The following is a 22,827-nucleotide window of genomic DNA, read 5'->3' on the forward strand; positions in this document are numbered from 1 at the left end:
TTGTCTATTAATTATTACTATAATTGTTTCCTTCAGGCTAGATAGTTAGTTACTACTGTAATGAATCTAATCAAGTACTCTTTTTTCCCACTGAAGTTGGGAGAGATGAGTACACGGATTTTCCTGGAATTCACAGGTAAGTATAAAGTGAGTTGGGTGAATCCACAATAGACAATTTCCTGACAGGTAAGTGTAGTGTGCCTATCCTATCAAAGTGTATAGTGGAGCCTAAATTCTAACAAGATACAGTTGGATCAACATGCATCACTATGGGACAGATGAATGCAAGGGAGCGGAAGAAAACAGAAGGGAGTGAGAAACGTATGAGAGCAAAAAGGAAACAGACGAGACAATGAAAGACACGGCGTTGGGTGGGACAGTGGGAGAGAGGGAGCGATGCAGAGCAGAAGAAAGAGCAGGGAGGTGAATTCCACAGCTTTGTGCGCCGGATGAGTTTGAGTCTGTGTGACAGTGTGTGAGCCTGAGGAATGTCTATGTTAATCCTACACACACACACACACACACACACACACACACACACAATCCAATCATACACACACACATACAGAGACATAGAAAGGAACACACACACGCATCAAAAGAATAGATTATCCCCCCCGCACCCCATTTCCTTAGTTTGCCAATGTCATGAATGGACGCCGAAACTTCAAATGCTCTCAGTGCCTAATAATATTAATAAAAAGCACACAGAGACGCAGAGATGAGAGGAATATGACTCATTTGGTTAGTTATGAGTCAGTGAGTCAGGAACTGACTGAAAGAGAACTCACTCCAAATTGCTGTTCAAGCCAAACTGAAGTTGTGGTAGCTCTGAGAAATCAGTTTAGGATGTTTATTTTGAGGATGCTCATTTCTCGTTAAATTCTTGAAGATTATTCTCACATATTTCCTGTTTGATGACTAGCATTGAGCGCGAAAGAGCGAGACAAATGACGATATATCACAGAAACAGTTTTGCAGCAATAATTTCACACATTATGGGAAGGCGAAAAACAGTAAAAAAAAAAAAAAAAAGATGCTTAATAAAATGTGTCCATCGATTTTGTGATGGTTTAACACAATACTATTTCAACATTTGTTGTTGCTGATATCACACTGTAACAGTTGCCAACTGAATCTGGTTTACAATCTGTTATTTGTTGCTTTTGCTTTGGCATTTAGTATGTTTACACTTCAGGACAATAAAGCACATTCTGAAATGAACCTGAGAGAGATGGAGATAAATAAATAAATAAATGAAAATAAGTTAGCTGCACCCACAAACTGCGTAACTATGCGGGATGTGCCTCAGCTAACAAAGCCACAGAGCCCCCCCCCCGATACCTGGCTTTGAATTGTGTGTCAGTCAGTGCATGAAAGGCGTCTGACTCATTGACAAGAATTTATCATGAGAATGTGAATGAGTTTCTGACTAAGAGCAACTTAGGAGGAACCATATGTGTGGTGTGTCTGGGGTGTGGGGTGTGAGTGTGTGTGTGTGTGTGTGTGTGTGTGTGTGGGAGGGAAGAGGGGGGCAGCAGCAGATGTGTTACTGGTTGAGCAACAACACAACTGATTTCTGTGAATCAGCCTCATCAGGGGAGCCAGTGCATGAGGGCCGACAAGCTCATGTACACACTTTTTCTGTTACTAAAAACTCCCATCCAAGTCTCAACTCTCTAACACACAAAGGCAGATGCGCGCGCACACACACACACACACACACACACACACACACACACACACACACACACACACACACACACACACACACACACACACACACACACACACACACACACACACACACGCGCGCAAGAGCATAATCACTCCCAGGCCAGGCTTTTTCCCCTTCTCCTTATATTCCTTTACTTCTATTCCCACCTTTTGCATCATGTTAATTCAGATAACACTCCATAAAAATATTTCCTTTGGCCTTGGTACAAATTTCCAAACAGTCTAAAAGAGTCACATGCTGAGCAGCATCTCAGAATAGTTAATATCATCTCTGATCACTTTTATATGCCTGATCCAATTGATTGTTTTAACATTTTATAATTTTTCCATTATTTTAATTTTGAAACATTTCAATGTTGACCCTAATAGTGTCTCCACTAATTAACTCTGCTGTAAAAAAAAAAAAAAAAAAAAAAAAAAAAATGATGTGACAATAATGTTATAGTAATAATAACATAGTAGAGGGACTATTTTCTGGTGGACAATTTAATATCAAGGTCAGACAGACTAAGTAAGTATAAGACTGAGGACACTTTGGGAAAGTTTTTTGTAAGTTACTTCATTTAATGCTCCTCTTTGTCCCAACACTGTACCATGTCCCTAGGGTCTTACAATGCCAAACACTGTCCTTCAGTATGCATGTAAAAGCAGCTGTGGACCCTTCATTGTCAAACTCAAGGCTGATATACTGATAACTATTACCTGCATATTATCCCCCCTGCACCCCATTTCCTTAGTTTGCCAATGTCATGTCATGTCTGCTATACATCTGTGGCTGAATTTGTCACTCTGGTAAAAGAAAAGAAAAGAAAAGAAAAGAAAAGAAAAGAAAAGAAAAGAAAAAGAGAATACAATAAAGAGACACCAATGAATGCGCTGATGACGGCAAACTGAAAAGCCCGACCAAATCTTGAAAAAAAGGTCTCCACACACACCGCTTCAATGCATCAATAATGTAAGATATTATATCTCCATCAGGGGAAAAAAAACATAAAGACATTCAGCCAATATGATTGTTTCAATGAACTAATAAATCAAAGCCATGTGTGTGTGACAACCTTTGTATTTCCAGAGGGATCTGCCCTCTGGACCTGACCAGAAGGGTATTAAACCCTGGGATCCTAACAGAAAGAGATGGAGAGGATGACTGTCTATTATACTGTAAGTAACAAAACAAAAAGTGTATCAGTATATTACCAAAGACATTTTTCAAAAGCAAACAGGACATCATTCAAGGGATCCTTGCTGCTGCTTAAAGTACAGCGGTTGTTCCCAATCCTGGTCTTCACATGTCAGAGCCCTGCTGGTTTTCTTTCCAGCCAACCAATCAGGCTAGGGCTGGGTAATAAGGACAAAATCAAATATTAGGGACTAGGGACTCAAAATAATATCGGCATGTCATCAGTAATGAACGTTATTGGCTGTAAAATATGTGATATATAGTTTTGTTTGACAGAAAATGTTATATAAAATAAGGCATGTTTTACATAACCTAAGTTGAAGCAGTTTTCTTATTTCGCCCGGTGAATGTGTACATTTTGAAAAGCATTGTGTTTTATGTCTGCATCTGCCAGTGGGCCATTACGATAAGAGAAGGCATGATAATTCCACTACAGGAGTGACTTGATGTTCTCTGCAATTACGTGGGAAACAATATGTGCGTATATCAGCATCAGCACCAGCAAACAGCCAAAAGAGTTAGAAAATATTGTCAAATCACATGGGCAAAAAAATCCAATATCATGCAACCCTTGTTGTTAGTAATGTGGCTAAACAGGTACAGACAAATAACAAATCCTCTAGAACAGTCATTAATTAAAGTTCATTAATATGTTTTGTTAAATAATTAATAAACTGTTCATTCTCCTGATTCTATGTAATACCTTATTTGTTGGTGGGCACGTAGTACATGTAACTGCAGCATGATCTGATATTACTATATCCTGTATTTTAGATGTGATGATGTCTTCTAGTCCTGCTTTGGATACAAAAATGTAATTCAAGCAGCTATAGCTGTTTTGTGCATGAGAGTAATATGTGTAATCTTTATCTTTTGGATGCATTAGTCACCACACATCAGGTAGGTCATTTGATGAGAGGAAATCCAGAAGCTCTTTGGGAACATTGGGTTTCCTCTTCCTGTTGGAACTGTCTTGCTCGGTGAAAACCTGATGAATGCAATTAACTATCTGGTAGGACAGAAAATCAGCAGTGTTGAGTCAGTCCTGTGTCTCAAGGACCAAGACTGAGAACCGCAGCATTAACATGTCGTTTTTTTAGTTTATTTTAAGTTATTGTCCCAGATGGGCGACTGTTTTTGTAGCAACAAGAGATGTAGACAGAAACACCAGAACAAGACAGTCTAAAAATGTACTTCATCAAATATAATTTCTCTGAAATGGAGTTTGATTTCTGATGTATTTAACCCACATTTTCTAGCAGCAGTGACACATGCAAGTGCACAGCAAGCGAAAAAATCCCAGTTCCAGTAAAGCACTGTGTTCAACAGATTGATGTTATCGGCGACATGACACAGTAAGCCTATCCAAGTGTAAATGAATCATAGATGTTATCAAAACACTGCATGTTTCTGTGACGATGGGGGGTTCACCTATTCCCACTGTAGCGTGACATTACACACTGGTCCATTGATCTGTGAACCCCCAGCAATATTACAACTCCATGCCTACATTTCACTTTTCACCACTGGTCCTTCTCACTTTAACTCAGGTTTCACTACTATGTTTCAGCTTTATGCGCACACACATACATACACACTAACACACACACATATGTATTGTGACTAATATTGTGACTGAGAGAGGCCAATATGCAACAGGGACAATATGGCACGCACTATCTCGGGCTGTGCTTTTCCAAAGTCGAGAAGCATTTCAAATAATATTTAGATCATAGGACAAAACTCTTCATACAAACCATCCAAAATATTTTAGGCAGTGCACTCAGAGCTCAACAAGGTGAGTGGCCCTCGCCGCCTGCTCCACGACGGAGGAAACACTGCTGGACACACACAGCACACGTTCACACAGGTTTACACATGCCAGCTGGTGTAAACAGTTTATGGAAGTAGCTCACAAACAAACACAGATACACAGCAACAGATGCATCAATGCACTCTCACCCACCCACCCACACAGCCACAAACACATCCATGTGCGCGCGCACACACACACACACACACACACACACACACACATACACACGCACGGGTGAGACACAGGATGTTTGGAGTCCAAAACGTTCTTCCCAGGGTCCCTTTCTCAAGGCCATCGCCATAGCAACTGACTGACACTCAACATTCCACTATCCCTCCGAGGGGCACCGTTTCCAATGCTGTCCAGGGTGCATGTGTGTGTGTGTGTGTGTGTGTGTGTGTGTGTGTTGGAAAGCCCTCACACTCGGCAGGGTTACTAAACTAGACTCTGGAGAGACTCAGAAACATGTGTGTACAGTCACCACACACACGCTCACACAGTCTGACATTTCAGAGGCGTTCCTGACAGTTGGTACAATAAGCCTCATGAGGCAGATGAGACCTTGACATTAATCACACTGCCCAATGTGACTATGCTCTCAGGTTGGGGCCTCTGATGAGTTTCAATATTATCTATATAAAACTGATCGGGACTCTGTGCGTTGATGTGGGCGAGCAATCAACCCACCCATTGTTACAAGATGACTTTGTTTTTCATGCTGAGGTTGCCAGCCAGGAGTCACTAACTCTGCCAAAAAAATATTTCCGGGTTTATAAAGTGCCATTTATTCCCTCTTTGAATCCATTTACACTATGGCTGAACAGATTCAAATAACATTATGGTGATCTGGAGCAGCTGGCATTGTTGTCGCCATTCTGCTGCCAGTGGCACCTGTTGATTGTGTCACCCACTAAAAACACTCTGTAGCTGGTAACCCACCTTGTCCCTAGCTTCCCTAGAAAAAACAGTTTATTACAGGACAAATGATGCACACGTTCTGTATCTAAACAAACTGCATTAACCAATGCAGGTTCCTCAAGAAAGACACGGGTAGCCACACCACAGCTAGCAGTTCTGTGATGAGCCAGACAGGGTCATTTTGTTCTTTTTTGATCAGCTGTCTAGACGGAAAATATTTCATTTTATTTGTTTTTATTTCTGTTTTTACTGAAAAAAGGCGGACAGCCACTTCAGATAGCCCTGTCTAATATGCCTTCATAGATAGAGTACTGACACCATGCAGATCACTAGGACTGATCACCTCACAATCAGCTCTATCTGTCTGTGGCATCAATGGAGGATGTGGGAAGCACACAAACACACACACACAAATACAGCACTGAAAGCTAGGGTTACCAAGACTGATAGAGATGAGTGTGTTCTAGGAAACTTGTCAGAAGCTGTCAGAGACGAAGCCTTCAGTAATGAATAAATGTGTCACCAGTTCGTCGCACTGTCCTCCATGCATACTTCTCAGAAACACTGATATACGAGCCCTATACGCACGAGATTCACAGAAATGAATTTGGTTCCTTGCAATCAGTAAGATGTGGTTTTGCACAAAAGAAAGGACCAATTAGCAAGCATGACTGACGGCAGAAAAACAGAGGGTGAACGTGGTATATTGATGTAAAAAAAAAAAAAAAAAAAAAAACACACACACACCACACACACACACACTTTGTTTCAATGATAACAACAAACTTCTGTCAGAAAGCTTCTCCATTACTCAGAATGAAGCATAATTAGCAGAATTTCTGTTTATCGAACCAACAGCTGACAAATGTCCTCCAGTATAGAGGCAGCAACATCAAGGGCCTCCAGCTGTGAAAAAAAAAAATCCTCTCATACTGAACAAAAAAAGTCATCTCACTGTGTTGGGACACTGCCTGAAACTAACGAGAGATGTGCACTTTAACTACATTGTAAAGTTTCAACCAGCTTTCAATCACATGAACCAGTGGTTTTCTAAGTGGGGTCCAGGGACCCTAAGGGGTCCTTGAGGGGTTTCCAGTGGGTCCACAGAAAAAGGAATTAATTTCACCATAATTTCATTAACTAAATCTTTTTTTTTTTTTATTTATTCATGTTTCAATCTCACCACTTAAAATGTTTTCTCAGGGGCCCTACAGGGTAAAATCACTTCAAATAAAAAGTCTCATGCAATCCCCACATGCAATCAACTCTTCTTGTGGTGCTTTGGACTACAATGGGGGAACAATTTATTGAACATAATGAAATGTACACAGTGTCAAGGTTAAGATGAGGCTAATCTGGGGCGAAATTCATTAATGAATTTCAAATGTAGCGACAAAAAGAAATACACACACATATATCTTTCTTTGTAGAGTGTTGTAGAGTGTCGAAACACATCTACACTTTGTACGTTTCTCTGACAAGTGAAGAGATGTTTGATGACTAATGGGATATTTTTTGTTTGTTAGCTCCTACATTATAGATTCCAGATAAATTAATCTCCAATATCATGATGAAAACTATAAGGTGAAATTTTTTGCTCACTCTGGCTAATTCAAGATAAATATCTTGTCCTATCAAACTGACAACCATGAAGGTACATTTGGGAAAAAAATAAAACAAAATTATACTAATAACTGAAAGCAGGAGTAAGATTAGTCTACGGAGTTACACAGAACACAGATTGTGTCTGTGTTTGTGGTGAAGAGAGTGTGTGTGTGTGTGTGTGTGTGTGTGTGTGTGTGTGTGTGTGTGTGTGTGTGTGTGTGTGTGTGTGTGTGCATACAGCACATGTGAGCACCGTGTGCACAGGCAGCTGGGTTTCCATCTAAGCATTTTAGGCTAATAAATGATCTATTCACCTTGTGAGGCTGAGAGGAACTCTCCAATTTTCCCTGTTTTCTCAGTATTGTCACAGAAAATGATCAAAGAAAACCCCTGAATCCCTGATAGAGTGTATTTCTTTGTTTTTGTCTGCAAACAGCTAACAGTAACTGACATGAAAGAAAAATAAAAACTCAATTATTGAGACGCCATTTTCTCATGGAAGTTTTTCCTCATGCAGTTGTGCTCTCTTCCTTTGCTTCAACCAAGCTGCTGATAATACACAAAGTTCGGATTTTTACTTTTTGTTCAACATTTCAAAAGTTTGCCGAATCACTTGACAGCTGAATGGGAATTTAGCTTGCGTGTGTTTGTGTGCGTAATACTCATCCACGTGTGTCAGGCTTTGCATGTGTCAGTTATGGGCGTGTGTGTATATGTGTGTGGGTCAGTTATGGGCGTGTGTGTGTCCAGTAACTGTGCACATGTAAAAAAGACTGCTAAACTTAGCCTACTTGTCTTCACTATGTAAAACAACATTTCTTCCCTCCCTCTGCTCTGCTTTTCCATTCCTTTCCTGCTCTGCCTCTTTTAAATTTTTTGCTTGGCTGCAACTGAAAGGCTCACTGTAATTTTCACCCAACTCAATTATAAACCCATCGCTTACTTTCACCCTAACATTAACCGCCGCTGAGACCCTACACAGACCTACATCTAACACTGGACGGAGATGAAAACAAAACAAAACAAATTCGCTGTGATTTATTTTTGAAAATAAAGCATGCAACTTTTGACACTGTGACTTGGCCAGAGACTGAAAAGCGTGTTCCCCTTCCGCCCCGGTGCCACACCATTGTCTCAGAATAAGCCTTACTGTGCAGTTTTACCCCCTCTGACCGCAGTTCCTAGAACGACTGAGCCAGAACCAGGTTTATACAGGGGAAAGCGATCTAGCCATGATAACATTTTCCACAGCAGAGTCGCAGCCAACTGGGACTTGCCAGGGCCAGAGCAAACTCTAAATGTTTATAATGCAGGATCAAAAAGCTCTGTTTGCTTAGCGAGAAACTATAGCCCAATTGACAAATCATCTCTGCTGGCAACAGGATACAAAAAAAATGAGTCACAGACTTTTTTTTAAAGGGGAAATTGAGAGGCACAGATAATGAATAAATGTTAGCTGTGTGTTGGGCCCTGTAATGGAAACCAGGCTAAGGACTCGCCTGGAGAGAATCGGTGGGGGTTAGCAGGGCTGGAAATCTGACTCAGAATAAAGTAGACTGGATAGAGGAGAGTGGAGTAAAGTGGAGTCAAAAGGAGCAGAGAGGATACGAGACTGGGTAGCAAAGGAACCTTCTGGTCCACCTGCCAGTTTTAACAGCCACTCAGATTTTTTACCAGACACTTTTATTATATGGCTACATTTATGTTTACAACGAGTACTTTATGTGCCCATTCAGTTACTTGGGGTCCTGATGTCGATTCAGCACACTGACATGACCTTTAATTAGATCATTATAATAATTAGAAAAGTAAAAAAGTTTTACGTTTTACTTTTATTACTAGTTTTCTGGTATATTTCTATTTTGCTAATTTTCAAGTTTTGTTCATTTGTCAGTAATGATTCAGTATTTACTGCAAATTTGCTAATCATTTTTTTTTCCATGTTTTTGGAAGAAACACTCCAGAGTGGTGCTGTAGTGTAATCAGCACAATACATCTGATAAGGCACTCGTGAAGAAGAAAACCTCTGTGTTTACTAGTTAACAGACTGTTGTGAAGGCGGCAGTGGTATAGTAACTACAGAGATATTACAGACACTCAGGCAGCACTGAGTGCGTACATCTATTGTGGATTGTTAACATCAGACCGATATCTGATCCTGGAATTACATATGGATTGGATCCCTACCTGCCACCATGTCCGGATGACTAAAAAAAATCTACCTGCCAGTGCAAATATTTACCCGTATTTGGCAGGAAACGGGTGCTAGTTTGCCACCCTGATAGCAGAGCAGCAAAGTGGACACACAAATGCACACACAGATGTTTAGTCTGCAAAGTCAGAGAATACAACAAACGCTAGGAGACGATCAACAAGTCCAATTATACCAGCTAACGTAACCTAGCTGTAACTTAAAGGTTTACACACTACTAAATCCAAACAGGTTCCACCACATAAACGTCTTGTGAAGCTGAACTTAGCCATTATCAAATTTTTACACCAAACCTTAAGTAAGTATAGTTGTTATTTTACACACTAGAATAATATAATAATAGCACTGGCTTGTCCAAATATCTATTAGCGTTAATATCTAATCTACAATGACAGCTACTTTGCTACTCTTTGAACTCTGACCGTGACATGGCGTAATTATGATTTCCTTATCATTCAAGACTGGGTTAGTGATACATTGCCTAAACTAGAACGCACAAGATACAGTGCATGCCTCCATCAACACTTCACAATCATCAAAATATGTGACTTCCAGATGTTGGATATTCACCAAAAGTTAATAACACCCACTGCCACGCCCTCCTTTGGCCAGTCGGTGTGAACAGAATTCACTTGCCAATTTTCCACAAAGTTTCATGACGTTTTGTGAATCAGTTTCATGTGTGTCTGACATACACATGAAAAGTAAATCATTTCTGCTTCCGCAAAGGTTCATGCAAATCTGTTCATAATTTGTAGAGATGTCATGCTAAAACAAACAAAGAAACAAACAGAGTGGCGCAAAAATCCCCGTCAAACACCGTTGGGGAGGTAATAACATTAACTTGAAATGCAAGTTTATGTGTATGCACACACAAAACATAGCAAAAAATAATGAATAAGCAGGTAATGGTAGCTGACCGTAATGTTAGTTAACTGCCATCTATGGTCATTTTGAAGGTTTGACTCTTGTGATGCTACAATGACTTCCATGTTTACATTTTTCATGCTTTTTCACACAATAGCTGAGGCTATACTACTGAAGACATACCTTAGGTTTGGGAGGTGCAACCCATTTTACTTAGTTTAAAACTAAGTAGCTGTTACTAAAAACCTGGTAAACAAATTTAGTGAGGAACAGCTGATGCAACCCTACCCATTCCACTCAGCTTCCAGCCCGACTAAGATTTCAACAGAGGCCAAGGAAGAAGCAAGAAGAAAAAAAAAAAAAATACGACCGAGGTGAAGATGTTGCACACCTTTGCTTCAGGGGCTTTCCACAGGCAACTCAGCAAGGTCAGGTGCACTAGCAATGCGGTTCTAGGTTACACACATACACACACAGACTCATAATATGCCCCCATAAAGAGGAAAAAGGTGCACACATGCTGCATATACACATGCACTCACACGAACCATTAACAAGGCAACGATAGTGAGATGAAATTTTATTGATCGCCGTGAGGAAATCGGGTATGCATGCACACAAGCATGAACCTTACAAGCCGTTCTGCAGAAAGCAGAGAAAAAACTAGAAAGAGCATGAGAGATCTGACACAAACATCTTGACCACATGACTCTAACCACTTTACTTCCTTTAGATGTTTCTCTAGATTTTCTATCTCACACACACACACACACACACACACACACACACACACACACACACACACACACGCACACACACACAGCTGCAATAAAACTCAACACTACCCCCGCATTTAGATATTTTCAATGGTGTGAGAGAAGTTTTCCACGCTGCATTCGGTCACGAAGATGAGAAGAAGTTTTAGCTCTTCCTGGGTGAAACACAAACAACAGCAACAGAACAAGGCGAATGTTAAACCGACACGCTGTTTGTCTGTTGTTGTAGTAGCAAACTGCCTTGTCTGTGAGCTTTGTTGTTCACCACATCTTAGCTGGAGTTCCTCGGCTTTGCAGTCAGTTTTCTCCACCAGCAGAGTCGGACGGGGGATGTGTTTACCTCCCTTTTTGTCTGTTTTACTGTTTGCAGGATATCGCAAAAAATAAAGACTTTATTTGTACCAATACCAACTGGCCAAAAATGGGCATGATGGTGGGCATTCACCTCCTAAAAAAAGGCCTTCCAAAAAGAATCATGTTACGCCATAAAATTCTGTAGATATGTTGTCTATGGTGCAAGGCAGCCATTAACCTCACATTACTAAAGGTGTGGCTAGCAGTGGGCGTGGCTTCTCACAAAAAGCCAAAAGTCTCACTAAAAAAGTTTCAAACACATTTACAAAACACCATCAAGAGGCAAATCCTCTATAATTGGCTCAATCAAACAGTGGGGACACTGGAGTCTTCTTTTCTGGCTTACAGATTCACACCCTCCAACTATTTTCAAAAACTGACACAGTAGTAGCAGGTCACCCTTAATGGCCACTGAACAGACGGTGTTGCCTGAGCATGTGATGTTGTGGTAATTGTTTAAAATGCTTCAAAGTAGCTGGCATTTAAACAGGCATCTTTCATGTGCCATTTCTGGTCCAACATGTGGAGCTGACACATGTTCAATTTCCCAGCGCTGGTAAAAGGACATGCTCTTCTTGTCACTACCTAGTTTTTTTCAATGTGAGAAAACATTCAAACTGCGGGGAGCTACGGACAGTTAGAGCTTCATGATTTGCATGTTTCGAAATGACAAGAACTGATGCCTGTTTGCTGGCACAAATGTCATCAGCTTGGCAAGTTTTCTTTAATCTGGCCCCTTCGTATTCTGCTCAAAGCAGGGGCTTCTGAATCACAGCTCTGTAGGAAAACAATGTGAAAGTCCCCACCACAGCTGGTGTCCAGTCCGTGCCTGAGAGGAAGTGACACAGACCAGCAACAAGTTGATCAGGGCAAACCGATCTTTCTTTGTCTTTGTACTATGAATAGAAATTTCTGATAATAGGACCTTTCCATACCCATCCTCACTGTGAAAAGTTGGATGAAAAGGAGCAAATTTTGTCTTCTGATTTGAGCAGCTTGGAGAAACTAAAGGGTTGTTGTGGTTTAGAGGATTTAGTTATATTCACACCAAATGCTTTCCTTGGAAATCTGTGGGTTTTAATTGCAAAAGGAGTCACTATGACTCATAATATTCCTGATAACAGTTAGTAGTGATGGATTTGGCTAACACTTCGTCCTAAAAACCCAGTTCCATGAAAATGTAATGTGTAATAACCAACATGATTATGAGGCAATGTGCAAAATGGGCTGCAATCATTCAAGCTTAACAACTATAATAACTTGTATGTGTCTTTTTCTGTGCTACAAATGAAAATATCATCAAATGTGCGAGATTTAACTTTAATTTAATACTAAAACTAGACTTCACTGTTTCTGGGTACTCTATGGAATGCATCCAATGTAAAATTCACCACTAACAAAATTTTTTCGATCACCCATTCAAACACCTTTTCCACAGCTCAGTCCTTCCAGAAAGTTAAACAGGCCAATGACATTTTTTTTTTTGGGGGGGGGGGGGATCATTCCACATGTTCATATTATTTTCAACTGATCAAACTTGCACCCTTTTCACAGTTCCATATGCCAAACAGTTACTGCTTTTAACAAATACACCCTATATTGAATGTAGCCTACATTTTAAAACTTGGCATTACACTGTGTCCTACCTACTGCACCACAAGATGGAGTATGCAAACTTCTGTGTGGACGCAAGTGTGCACGTGCATGCATGCGCACACCCCTGTATGTGAATCTGTATGAATTACATGACTGAATCAGTTTTTGTTATAATTTCGAGGTTTCATGAGTCTGTGTCCCTGGAAAGAGAAACAGATTGGCCCAGTGGGTGTAATATCAAGAAGATAATGATGTGAAATGAAACTGAAGCATGATGTCAAGCATCATCACACACTCACACACACACACACACACACACACACACACACACACACACACACACAGTTGTAAATAGCAGGTATCCCCAGTAACAATATATCTACATATCATGCAAGCCTACAACTCATTTATTTTTGTCTCAGCATTCAGCAGATGTAGTGGTACACCGAGACGTACCAGTACCATTAAAAATTAATGTTAATCCAGCTCTCCGTGCTTGTATCAAAACTAGAACCAGCTAGAAGATTTTACCGGAAAAACGTTACCAAACCCCCCCCCCCCCCCCCCCCCCCCCCCGCAAAAAAAAACAGGTTGTCTATCTATGCATCTATATATCTAGTGACTGCATGCTTCTACTTGCACCATTTCTGACACTTGAGACCTTTTAAATACCAATTTAAGACCAAAAAACAACCTGTAACGGGCAAAACAGTGTACAATGCATCTGTGCAACCAGGTAGACTTTTCACTCGAGAAACAGCAGCATTTTTAAGACCTTTAAAACCTTTCCAGGCCTGGAGTTTAGATAATCAAATTCATGAAAAGATTTTCCCAAACCTGCAGACATCCCAATTTCTTTCTGCCCATCTGTCTGCTTGTTTGTCTGTCTGTAAACCTAATTGTCAGTCTGTCTGTCTGTCTGTCTGTCTCTCTCTCTCTCTCTCTCTCTCCTGCTGTTGCGTTTCCTGTGTCTCTCTTGGTTGGTTTCATTCTGTTTCTGGTTCGGTTGACTGGGCCCATGTGTTTAGAGCCTTAGTTGTGGTATGCAGCAAGAGCCAAATTAACGCTGCATGTTGCCATCTGAGAGACTGAAGTACAACAAGTAACACAGAACAGATGGACAGCAGGGTCTGGTTGCTGAAAAAGTATTTTCCACTGATGTTGCAAACTCCTCTCTCGCTGTCAGAGCAGAGAGAGCGGAAGAGTGAGAGCGAATGAAAGAGTCGGAGAAAGAGAGAAAGAGAGACAGGGAAAGAGAGAGAGAAAAAGCAGCTGCAGAAAAATACTGGATGGATGCAGACAGGAAAAAAATGAAATAAAAATAAATATATAAACATGAATACATGCATGCGCAAACACACTGCAGTTCAGTTGCTTCAATGAGATATAATTATCATGCCTGTTTACGACAATCTCTTTTATTGTGTTTTTACGGAGGGCTTGAGATAAGGCATCACTTGACCCTGATGGGACATAGAGGGTAAAGAAATACACTATTACCATATAAGCCAACATACACAAAAGTATGTAAGAATACTCAGAAACTTCACACACATGCACACACTACATAAACACAAAGTACAGTACATGTATACACACATAGTAAACACACACACAGGGACAAATGTAGACAAACATGATACATAGTGTCACACATGCACCAAATGAAACCATGTGGAAAAAATTAAGGCTAGGAAAGCTGGAACAAACATATGCAGAAGTGCATGCACGCACGCACACACACACACACACACACACACACACACACACACACACACACACAGCTGAGATGAGAGTGGTGTGATTAAGATGTAGCCTACAGGAGGTCTAGAGGAAACATATCCGCCATCAGACAGCAGCAGTCTGTGGGAACTGACTGTGGAAGACAGAACACCAGGATTTCCCTGGCAAGACACTGACAAAATGAGAGGGAGAGAGAGTAACCTAGTTTTTAACCTTAACTACTGTGCATTAGAGGAGAGAAAAGTAGGGTTCACTGCTGTTAAAAAAAAAAAATGCATCAGTTGAGATCAAGATCACAACCAAAAAAAGATTCAGAGACCAAGTAAAAAACTTAAAAGAAACTGAAAACACTTTGGTGTTACAAGGTTAATGGTGTACCAAAATCAGTTCTGCATATTTACTTTCTCCTCAGTTCATAAGGTGTTGTCTAAATAATCAAAGTAGCACAAAACACCAAAAAAAGAAATATAAATGTTTGGCTTATAGATTACGAAAACATGACAGTTTATCTTCACCCCAGAGACTCATGACCAAGACAAGACAAAGACTGAGACGAGAGCGAGGCCATTAGGCTTCTGTTTATTTCAGCTGACAAACAAGATTCACTTCTCTAACACTACAGTACAGCACCGCCTGAATTACCCCATCTGTCATTCTGTCTCCAAAACAACACGCAGACCTGGGAACTGCTTGAGCATAACTGCTACTTAAACACAATCATGAGGTATGACCTCAGCATATTGCAATTGATTTCCCTAGCAAATCAAATCAATACAAAATGCACCAGTATGACGATGGATCACACCTAACAAGTGGATTACTGTGGGATTTGTAATAGTTTCTTTCACTCAAGCTGCAACAAATTCTGTTAGGATTTGATAGAACTGTGATTCATGTGGTTCAGTGTTTGGCACAAGAAAAAAATTAAAATTCCATGTTAGAAAGAAATATATAGAGTGATCTTTTTTTTCTGATTTCGATTTCCAATACCAGCACCACCTAACCCACATTATTCCATAACCCTGAAACAGGGTATTTCACAATGAGCAAGACCCCTGTAGGTATCTGTGTTGTAGTATTCTTTTACATGGATGCTGCAGGTATCAGTGGCAAAAAATAGTGGCTATATTTCTTTGCAGCTGGTTTGCATTGACTCATTTCTCCTGTTGTCAGCTAACAAACCACACATCGATAAGCCATTTCATGATCACATCGGTTGACAGCATGAAATTTTGGATTGTACGAGGACAAACCCGTCATTTTCACTTTGATTCTAGAGATGGTTGATAAAGAAATTTATCAATACAAATCAAGCTGCTAATGATGAGCATGCTTACATGCACACAAATGTGACAATTACCTATTGTCTGAGCATGACAACAGGGCAATTAAGCCGTTCACACAATGATGTGATTATATAGTGTCACTTATAATCCTGTTGAAATGTGATGTGTATTTACTGCTGTTGAGCAAGGCGTCACGCACAGAACAATGTGAGCTCCATCACCAACTACACATGCATAACTTGATCACACTTTATTAAATTCACTGAGGGTGTATATATATTCTAAGTGGTCTCTACTAACACAAGAAAATAAATTACTACATTGATACAAACTAAAATGAATAAAGAAAAATTAACTCAAAAAGGAGAAATAATTATACTAATTGGCATGGGGGACAACATGTTTACTGTTGCCTTGTCTTTTACAATTTTTAACATTTTAAATTTAAGTCCACAGCTGAGCCTGGTGAAATGAGCAACAATTTTGCAGCACGAAAGCTGGGAGCAGATTATCTTGTATGCTTTTATCATTCACACATTCACACACAAGTACATTATCAACCTTCATGCAGCTTCCTCCTGCAAAATGTTCCCACCAACATTTCTATTATAGTTCACACACACACACACACACACACACACACACACACACACACACACACACACACACAGTCGCACATAGACATGCGCATAAGAATACACATGTATGTGTGTACACTACCGATTGATCTCTTTTGTATGCAGCAAAGATACATGTGCAGCGTGTATGCAGGCATGTGTGCTCACAAACCTACACACAGTCACCAACAGAAGCCACAGATGGGTGAAACCCCACTTTAAGTTCACAAAAAGGAAATGAACGGCACAAACACAATAACACAGCAACAAATTCCACATTCATGCATCTAAATAAATTTTTTGTTTTTGAGCGTGAATGCAAATGTTTTTTTTTTGTGTGCGTATGTGTAAATGCATGCATGCTACTCCTCCGCTCTCCTTCCTTTTAAGGCTATACTCAGGGCCTTAACTCTCCACCCTGCCAAGATTCCATGCACACACGCGCACACACAAACACACACAAAACCATAAGGAGAGGGAGAGCAGCAATGCAGTTGGCTAACTAAAACATCGTTGCAATCAGCCAGGCAAAACCCACCACCAGAAAACGCCTCCCTGCTCTGAACGCTCATGCATGTGCACATGCACACATGCACACACACACACACACACACACACACACACAAAACACAAACACTCACTGGAACAGCTCTGGCTCTATCATCAACTGAATTACCTCACACACATGGTTAGGGCTGCAGCTGGCTGAATAGCTGAGGGCTGCTAAATATAAAACACTACATGCAGACACGCACACATACACTCTCAGATACACACATGCACACACACACACACACACACACACACACACACACACACACACACATTCATATGCAATATTTTTCTTTTCTTTTCTTTTCTAATTAACCTATATTTGTGCCACAATACACACTTGCACACGCCCTGTAGGGACTTGACTTCTGCTCCCAGTGACCTTTAAAGATGGTAGCGGCTAGGACAGCATTTAACATAGAAACTGTGATTATTGGTTTGTGGATCTTGGGGGGACTGGGTGTGTGTGTGCAGACTTGCAGCTGGCCCCATTGGGAATTTTTTTTCTCTTTTATAAAGTTATATGTGATTGGTCTCCTGCGGGGAGCTAAGCAAATGCATACAAGACAAAAGACATCCTGTTGTGTTGTGATGCGCTTTCAAGCCAAGTCAAGGGAAGACAAGCTGATCTTTATTGTTCCTATCCCTTTCATACCGTGAGGATTAATGCTAGAGGAAAATGGATCTTGCCCTGATTAAACAAATGTATGCTTGTGAAGTAATTTTCTAATGCTCTGATTGATGTGCTTTTAAGTGCTGATGTGTTAATGATGGGGTGTTAAGTAGAAACGTTGAGACTGGCTGAGGCAGACCCCAAACAAACAGGAAACAGTGTAGGAGGCATATCTATCTCAACTCACCCTAGGCTAGAGGAAGACTACATGAGTTCCTGCAGATTCCTCGAAGTAATTAAGAACAAAGTTGTTGTCCTCAACGGCTGCAGTTCAGTGAAACACAAATACCTCTGAGAAAAACCATTGTACAATGAGGGGAAGGCTCATAGTAGTCAGTGAAACTTGGACAGATTCAGGCTGAGGTAAAGAATCGCGTTTCTTCAATCAGGTAAAAAAGCAAAATTTCTTTTTTGACAGTCAGGCTTAGACCAACCATGACAACACTGCATGTGTGACAAGTGCAAATCATACTCCGATTAGTTTTTCATTAGTCAAAGTTGTCGCTGTTTGGCAGTTTCAGCACAGTCAAAACAAGGGCCTGCTCTACATCACTGCACGCTCTGCAGCTTCAGATGAAAAACAAATCAATCGCTCAAAGCATGATGAGAACTCCTGATGAAACGTGAAGATTTCTCTAAGGCAAAGGTACATGTCATCACTACTTTTCTCTCATTCTGTCATGTGGCCTACTGTACACCAAACGCAGCTTCTCAGATGCAGCAAAGATCAATTATGAACAAAACAACAGTAGGAACAGATGAGAGATGGTTTGAAGAGAGAGGGGTGGGGGGGGGAGCCCCTAAGACTGAAAACAGCTGGAAACAGGAAATAAGTGTGTGTGTGTGTGTGTGTGTGTGTGTGTGTGTGTTGTGTATGTTACTCTATGTGCATGTATCTGGCATCAGCAGTAACAGGCTTTTTGCGGTTTCTCATTTCATTGGAGAACACAAGATCTACAAAATGATGTATCTTGCACCGATGCTGAAGAAATTTGAGGAAGCTGCTGCTTGTTGAATGTTTCTGTGCTGTGGAGAGTTCTGAGAAAAAACTCCCGAAAGATCTGCAAGGTTTGCAAACGCTCACTGAGTTCCATGGTAGCAGATAAGTACTGCATTTAAAAAAAAAAAAAAAAAACTGTCTGTCATTATTTGTCACACAAGTGCAGTGACTTCATGCACGAGCATTAATCTTGCACTTTCTATTTAATTTCAATATTTTTCAGGTTACATCTTGCATCTGCTTCTAAAAGCAGAAAACGGTTGTTGCATTGCTCTCTGTGGGCTCAAACTTTCAACTGTGTTGCACTTTTGGACACACCTCAATCATTATTATCATCTTTTGGCAGCATCAAATACTACTGTGGGATGGTCACAATTTTCTGAGCACAGACACCCAACTATTCACACTTGTGCTCCATCCCACTTGAAAATTGTGTACTAGGTAGAGACTGACAGAAAACATGTTGCTCTTTCAAGCAGTAGCATGATAGTACTTTCCTCATTACTAAAAAATGATGAAACATGGACATATTTATACTGTAGCAATGCTGAGCTAGGTCTATGATTATCTACACACTATGCAGATATTTATAGCAGACACCATGAAAGTTTGCATTACAGCCTAAAAGAAGAAACTAAGACTCAATTTCAGTGAGGGATATGCAAGTCTGGAATATTATATTTGTACACTGTTTTTCTAATTTAAAAAAAGCCAATGCACAAGAAGGCTATAGATAAGACTAATAACAAAACAGGCTGATGCAACGAGCACATTGCATTGTGAACCATATATTTCAATCATGACGAGAATTAAACCAGTAATGTTACATGCACAGTATGCACTTTCCTGCTGTTTTTCCATTATGTGCTAAAATGTGGTGGCCTGCCTCAGTTTAATTTCTACAACCACCATTTCACACTGCAACGAAATTATTATTACTACTATTATTGTTATAAATACGGGTGATTTAGCAGTGTTAGCAATCATGCTAACGGCACTGCCGCTCACAACACACCAGCCTACCCCCTCTGTCTGATTTGCTGCTGTACACACACACCTGCCCTAATGCACACACGCCTCTACGCAGAGATTCACACACCCGCCACATAACAACAAGCACATGTGAGTGCATTTCCAACTCAGGACAGAGGATACTAAGGTCCAGGCCTGTAACGCATTGTACAAAATTTGAAGTGGTTAGTAGGGCTGAATAATTAATATAAATATTATCAAAATATGGCCAAGTGCTATATCTAGCCCCAGTTTTTTTGATGCATCAAATGTATGACAAATTATCGTTGTAAACCAAGTATTTTGGTGCAACAGAGATGCCTAAAAATGGTATTTTCCAGATGTAAGAAAACATGTTTGTTTGGTTCACACCACAGCAAAAATGTTTCAGAAAACAAAAGGACACCCCCGACTTTAAGCCTTGTAGCAAGAGAGAAATAGCAAAATACCATAGCAAATACAAAACACACCATAACAAAACACAAAACCATACCACAGCAAATACAAAACTGCAAAACTACCACCATCATCATTTTAATAACTTTTAGAGTGAAAATGAAAAGTATTCCCACTAAAATCATGCATCTTATCGTAATTGCATTAAAATCAATCGCAATACGACTTTTTTTTTTACCATATCTTTCAGCCCCAAAGGGTAGTATGTTGGTGAAACTCACTCGCTCTTCAACAGAAGCCACCACAAAATAAAAATTTGGTCAATGTATAGATTATGAAACTGATTTAAACTGGTCTCTATAGCTGCGCCTGAGACATGCACATTGAGTTATGTCCTCTGTCAGACAAATGTGCTCAAATACATGTAATATATGTGCCTGTATAAAATATGTGTGCATATGTGCAGGTGTTTTTACCTTTGGAGGATCATAAAGTTCCAGCTGGTACTTCTCCCCTCCTCCTCCTCCTCCTCCTTGTGCATCCTTGGTCCTCCTGACCAGCAGGCGGCAGCGTTGCCAGCGAGGCTGAGTGTCTGAGATAGTGTCATCCACCAGCAGGTACCTCAGTTGACCCTCTTTACAGCAGCTGCTCCCATCTGACCTCCTCTGCCTCATGCTGCTGCTGCGTAACCGACGGAAACGATCCAGGAAGTGTGAAGCTCCAGCCACAAACGTATGAGAAGAGGCTGGGGGCGGGGCTTCAGGGTTAAGGCTAGGGGAAGCGAGGGAGGATGAGGCTGACAGAGGCGTCAATTCTTCAATCATGGAGGGAACCCCGCCTACTCTGTCGCCACTGTTTGGTGGACTGTTGATGTTAGTGGTGCTGGAGTTGCTAGGAGACAGGTCCTGAGGGGAGGGAGGGCCGGAAAGAGGCAGTTTCTTGAGAAGCCGTCTGACGCTTTGTCGGATCTGGCTGACAGAGAAGTGTGTGACGTCAGGGTGCCCAGGGTTGGAGGTTGCAGAGTCGGAGGAGTACCGTTCAGATGTCTGGCGGCGATCAGTGCTAGAAACCTCCTCATTGCTATGGCTGCGAACCAGCAATGATCCACCGCCAACACTACGAGTCGACCCCCTGAGCACCACTGGGTTTCCTGATGTGGGATTTCCTGCAGAACATCGCAGCGGCTGCTCCTGCTCTCGGCTCACCACCACCGGCTCTGCCTTTGGGGAGACGACAGCGAACAGCGCCGATCCTCCACTTGGTCGGCCTGCCTCCCGGTAGTCCAGCGCCCCGGAGAAGGATGTGATCCGCAATCGACCAATCAGAGCTTGTGATGAAGGAGGAGGTGGGACGGGAGGGGCCACAGAAGTGGTGGTGGAAGCGCTACCGGTAGTGGTCGAGCATGTGCTCTGGTTGAGGGGAGTTCCATCTTTGTCGACCTCGCAGCAAAAGTGCTGCTGAAAGAGGTCGGTGAACTGCTTGGAAAAGGTTTCAGGTGGGAGCACGTCATGCTGGGGCCGCTCTCTGGCGAAGCTCCGGTAGTGTCCGGCCAGCTCCCGGGCTGTGGCGATAGCGTGCAGCTCACAAAACTCCCTCCAGCCTCTCGGGGGCGCTGCCACGCCTGGGCCTCCTCCTGCTGTTGTGGTGTTGGCTGGATGGATAGTGTTACCATTCATTGCAGTAACCAGACCGGCTGAGAATCACTGCTGTGAGAGACAGGAGGATGGAGAGAGAAAGACAGACACAGAGAGGAATAGAAGATTTAGGACAAGAAAGAGAAAAAAGAAAATTAGACATTTGAGGAACAAACAGAGAGAAATGAAAATATAATTGGTGACAAATCAAGATATGTGGAATGTTATGCAATGACTGGAGAGTAAGATGGAACTGGCAAAAGAGTCACAGAATTTATTTGAACTACATGCAAGTTTGAAACAGTTCAAACAAGATAAGAGAAAGGACAGCCAAAAGTCTGATTTTATCATCACTCAATCTTAATCAGCTCAAACTGGATTACATGGGGCTGCAAAGAATCTCTGGCAATCAACCAGGCCTAAAGTATTTTAATAGATGAAGACGGTGTGATGGCTCACAAACAGAAACAACGGGTTACTTTTCAGATCTAGAAAAAAAAAACATCTATCAAATGATGGCAAAAACAATCAAAGTGGGGATAAATTCAGATCGAAAATCTGGAAATCTTATTTTGCGAAGGGCACGAATAAAATGGGAAAGAGAAATGGATCGGTGGAAGGGAGAGAAGGAAGGAGGCAATAAAAGTTGATTTAAATCAGTTCCAAATCACGCTGATACGCATGACAGAGAGGCAAATAGCTAAGATGAATGGAAACCGTAATAAGACAGCGCGACAGACACTGAATGAGGTCCTGACTGAGGAAGTACGGTTAGAACATTTCTCAATCAACCACACTGCCTGCCTGTCCATCTGTGTGTGTGTGTGTGTGAACATGTGACCTGTTTGACTGCG

At 41.2% G+C, this 22,827-nt stretch overlaps 1 protein-coding gene across 4 annotated transcripts in view; it reads right to left on the minus strand.

Annotated features, from left to right (window-relative positions):
• Positions 1-22,827, minus strand: part of sh2b3 (SH2B adaptor protein 3) — a 51,298-nt gene that overhangs the window by 14,815 nt on the left and 13,656 nt on the right. For 3 of the 4 annotated variants that reach the window (XM_030060014.1, XM_030060011.1, XM_030060013.1), the window contains exon 2: positions 20,816-22,045. In XM_030060014.1, coding sequence (XP_029915874.1) covers positions 20,816-22,015 — 1,200 coding nt within the window. In that variant the 5' untranslated portion in view covers positions 22,016-22,045. The remainder of the gene's footprint in view (positions 1-20,815; positions 22,046-22,827) is intronic. The other variant, XM_030060012.1, reaches the window with a different exon arrangement.

Source organism: Myripristis murdjan, chromosome 9 (assembly GCF_902150065.1).
Source record: "Myripristis murdjan chromosome 9, fMyrMur1.1, whole genome shotgun sequence".
NCBI classification, from domain to species: Eukaryota; Metazoa; Chordata; class Actinopteri; order Holocentriformes; family Holocentridae; genus Myripristis; species Myripristis murdjan.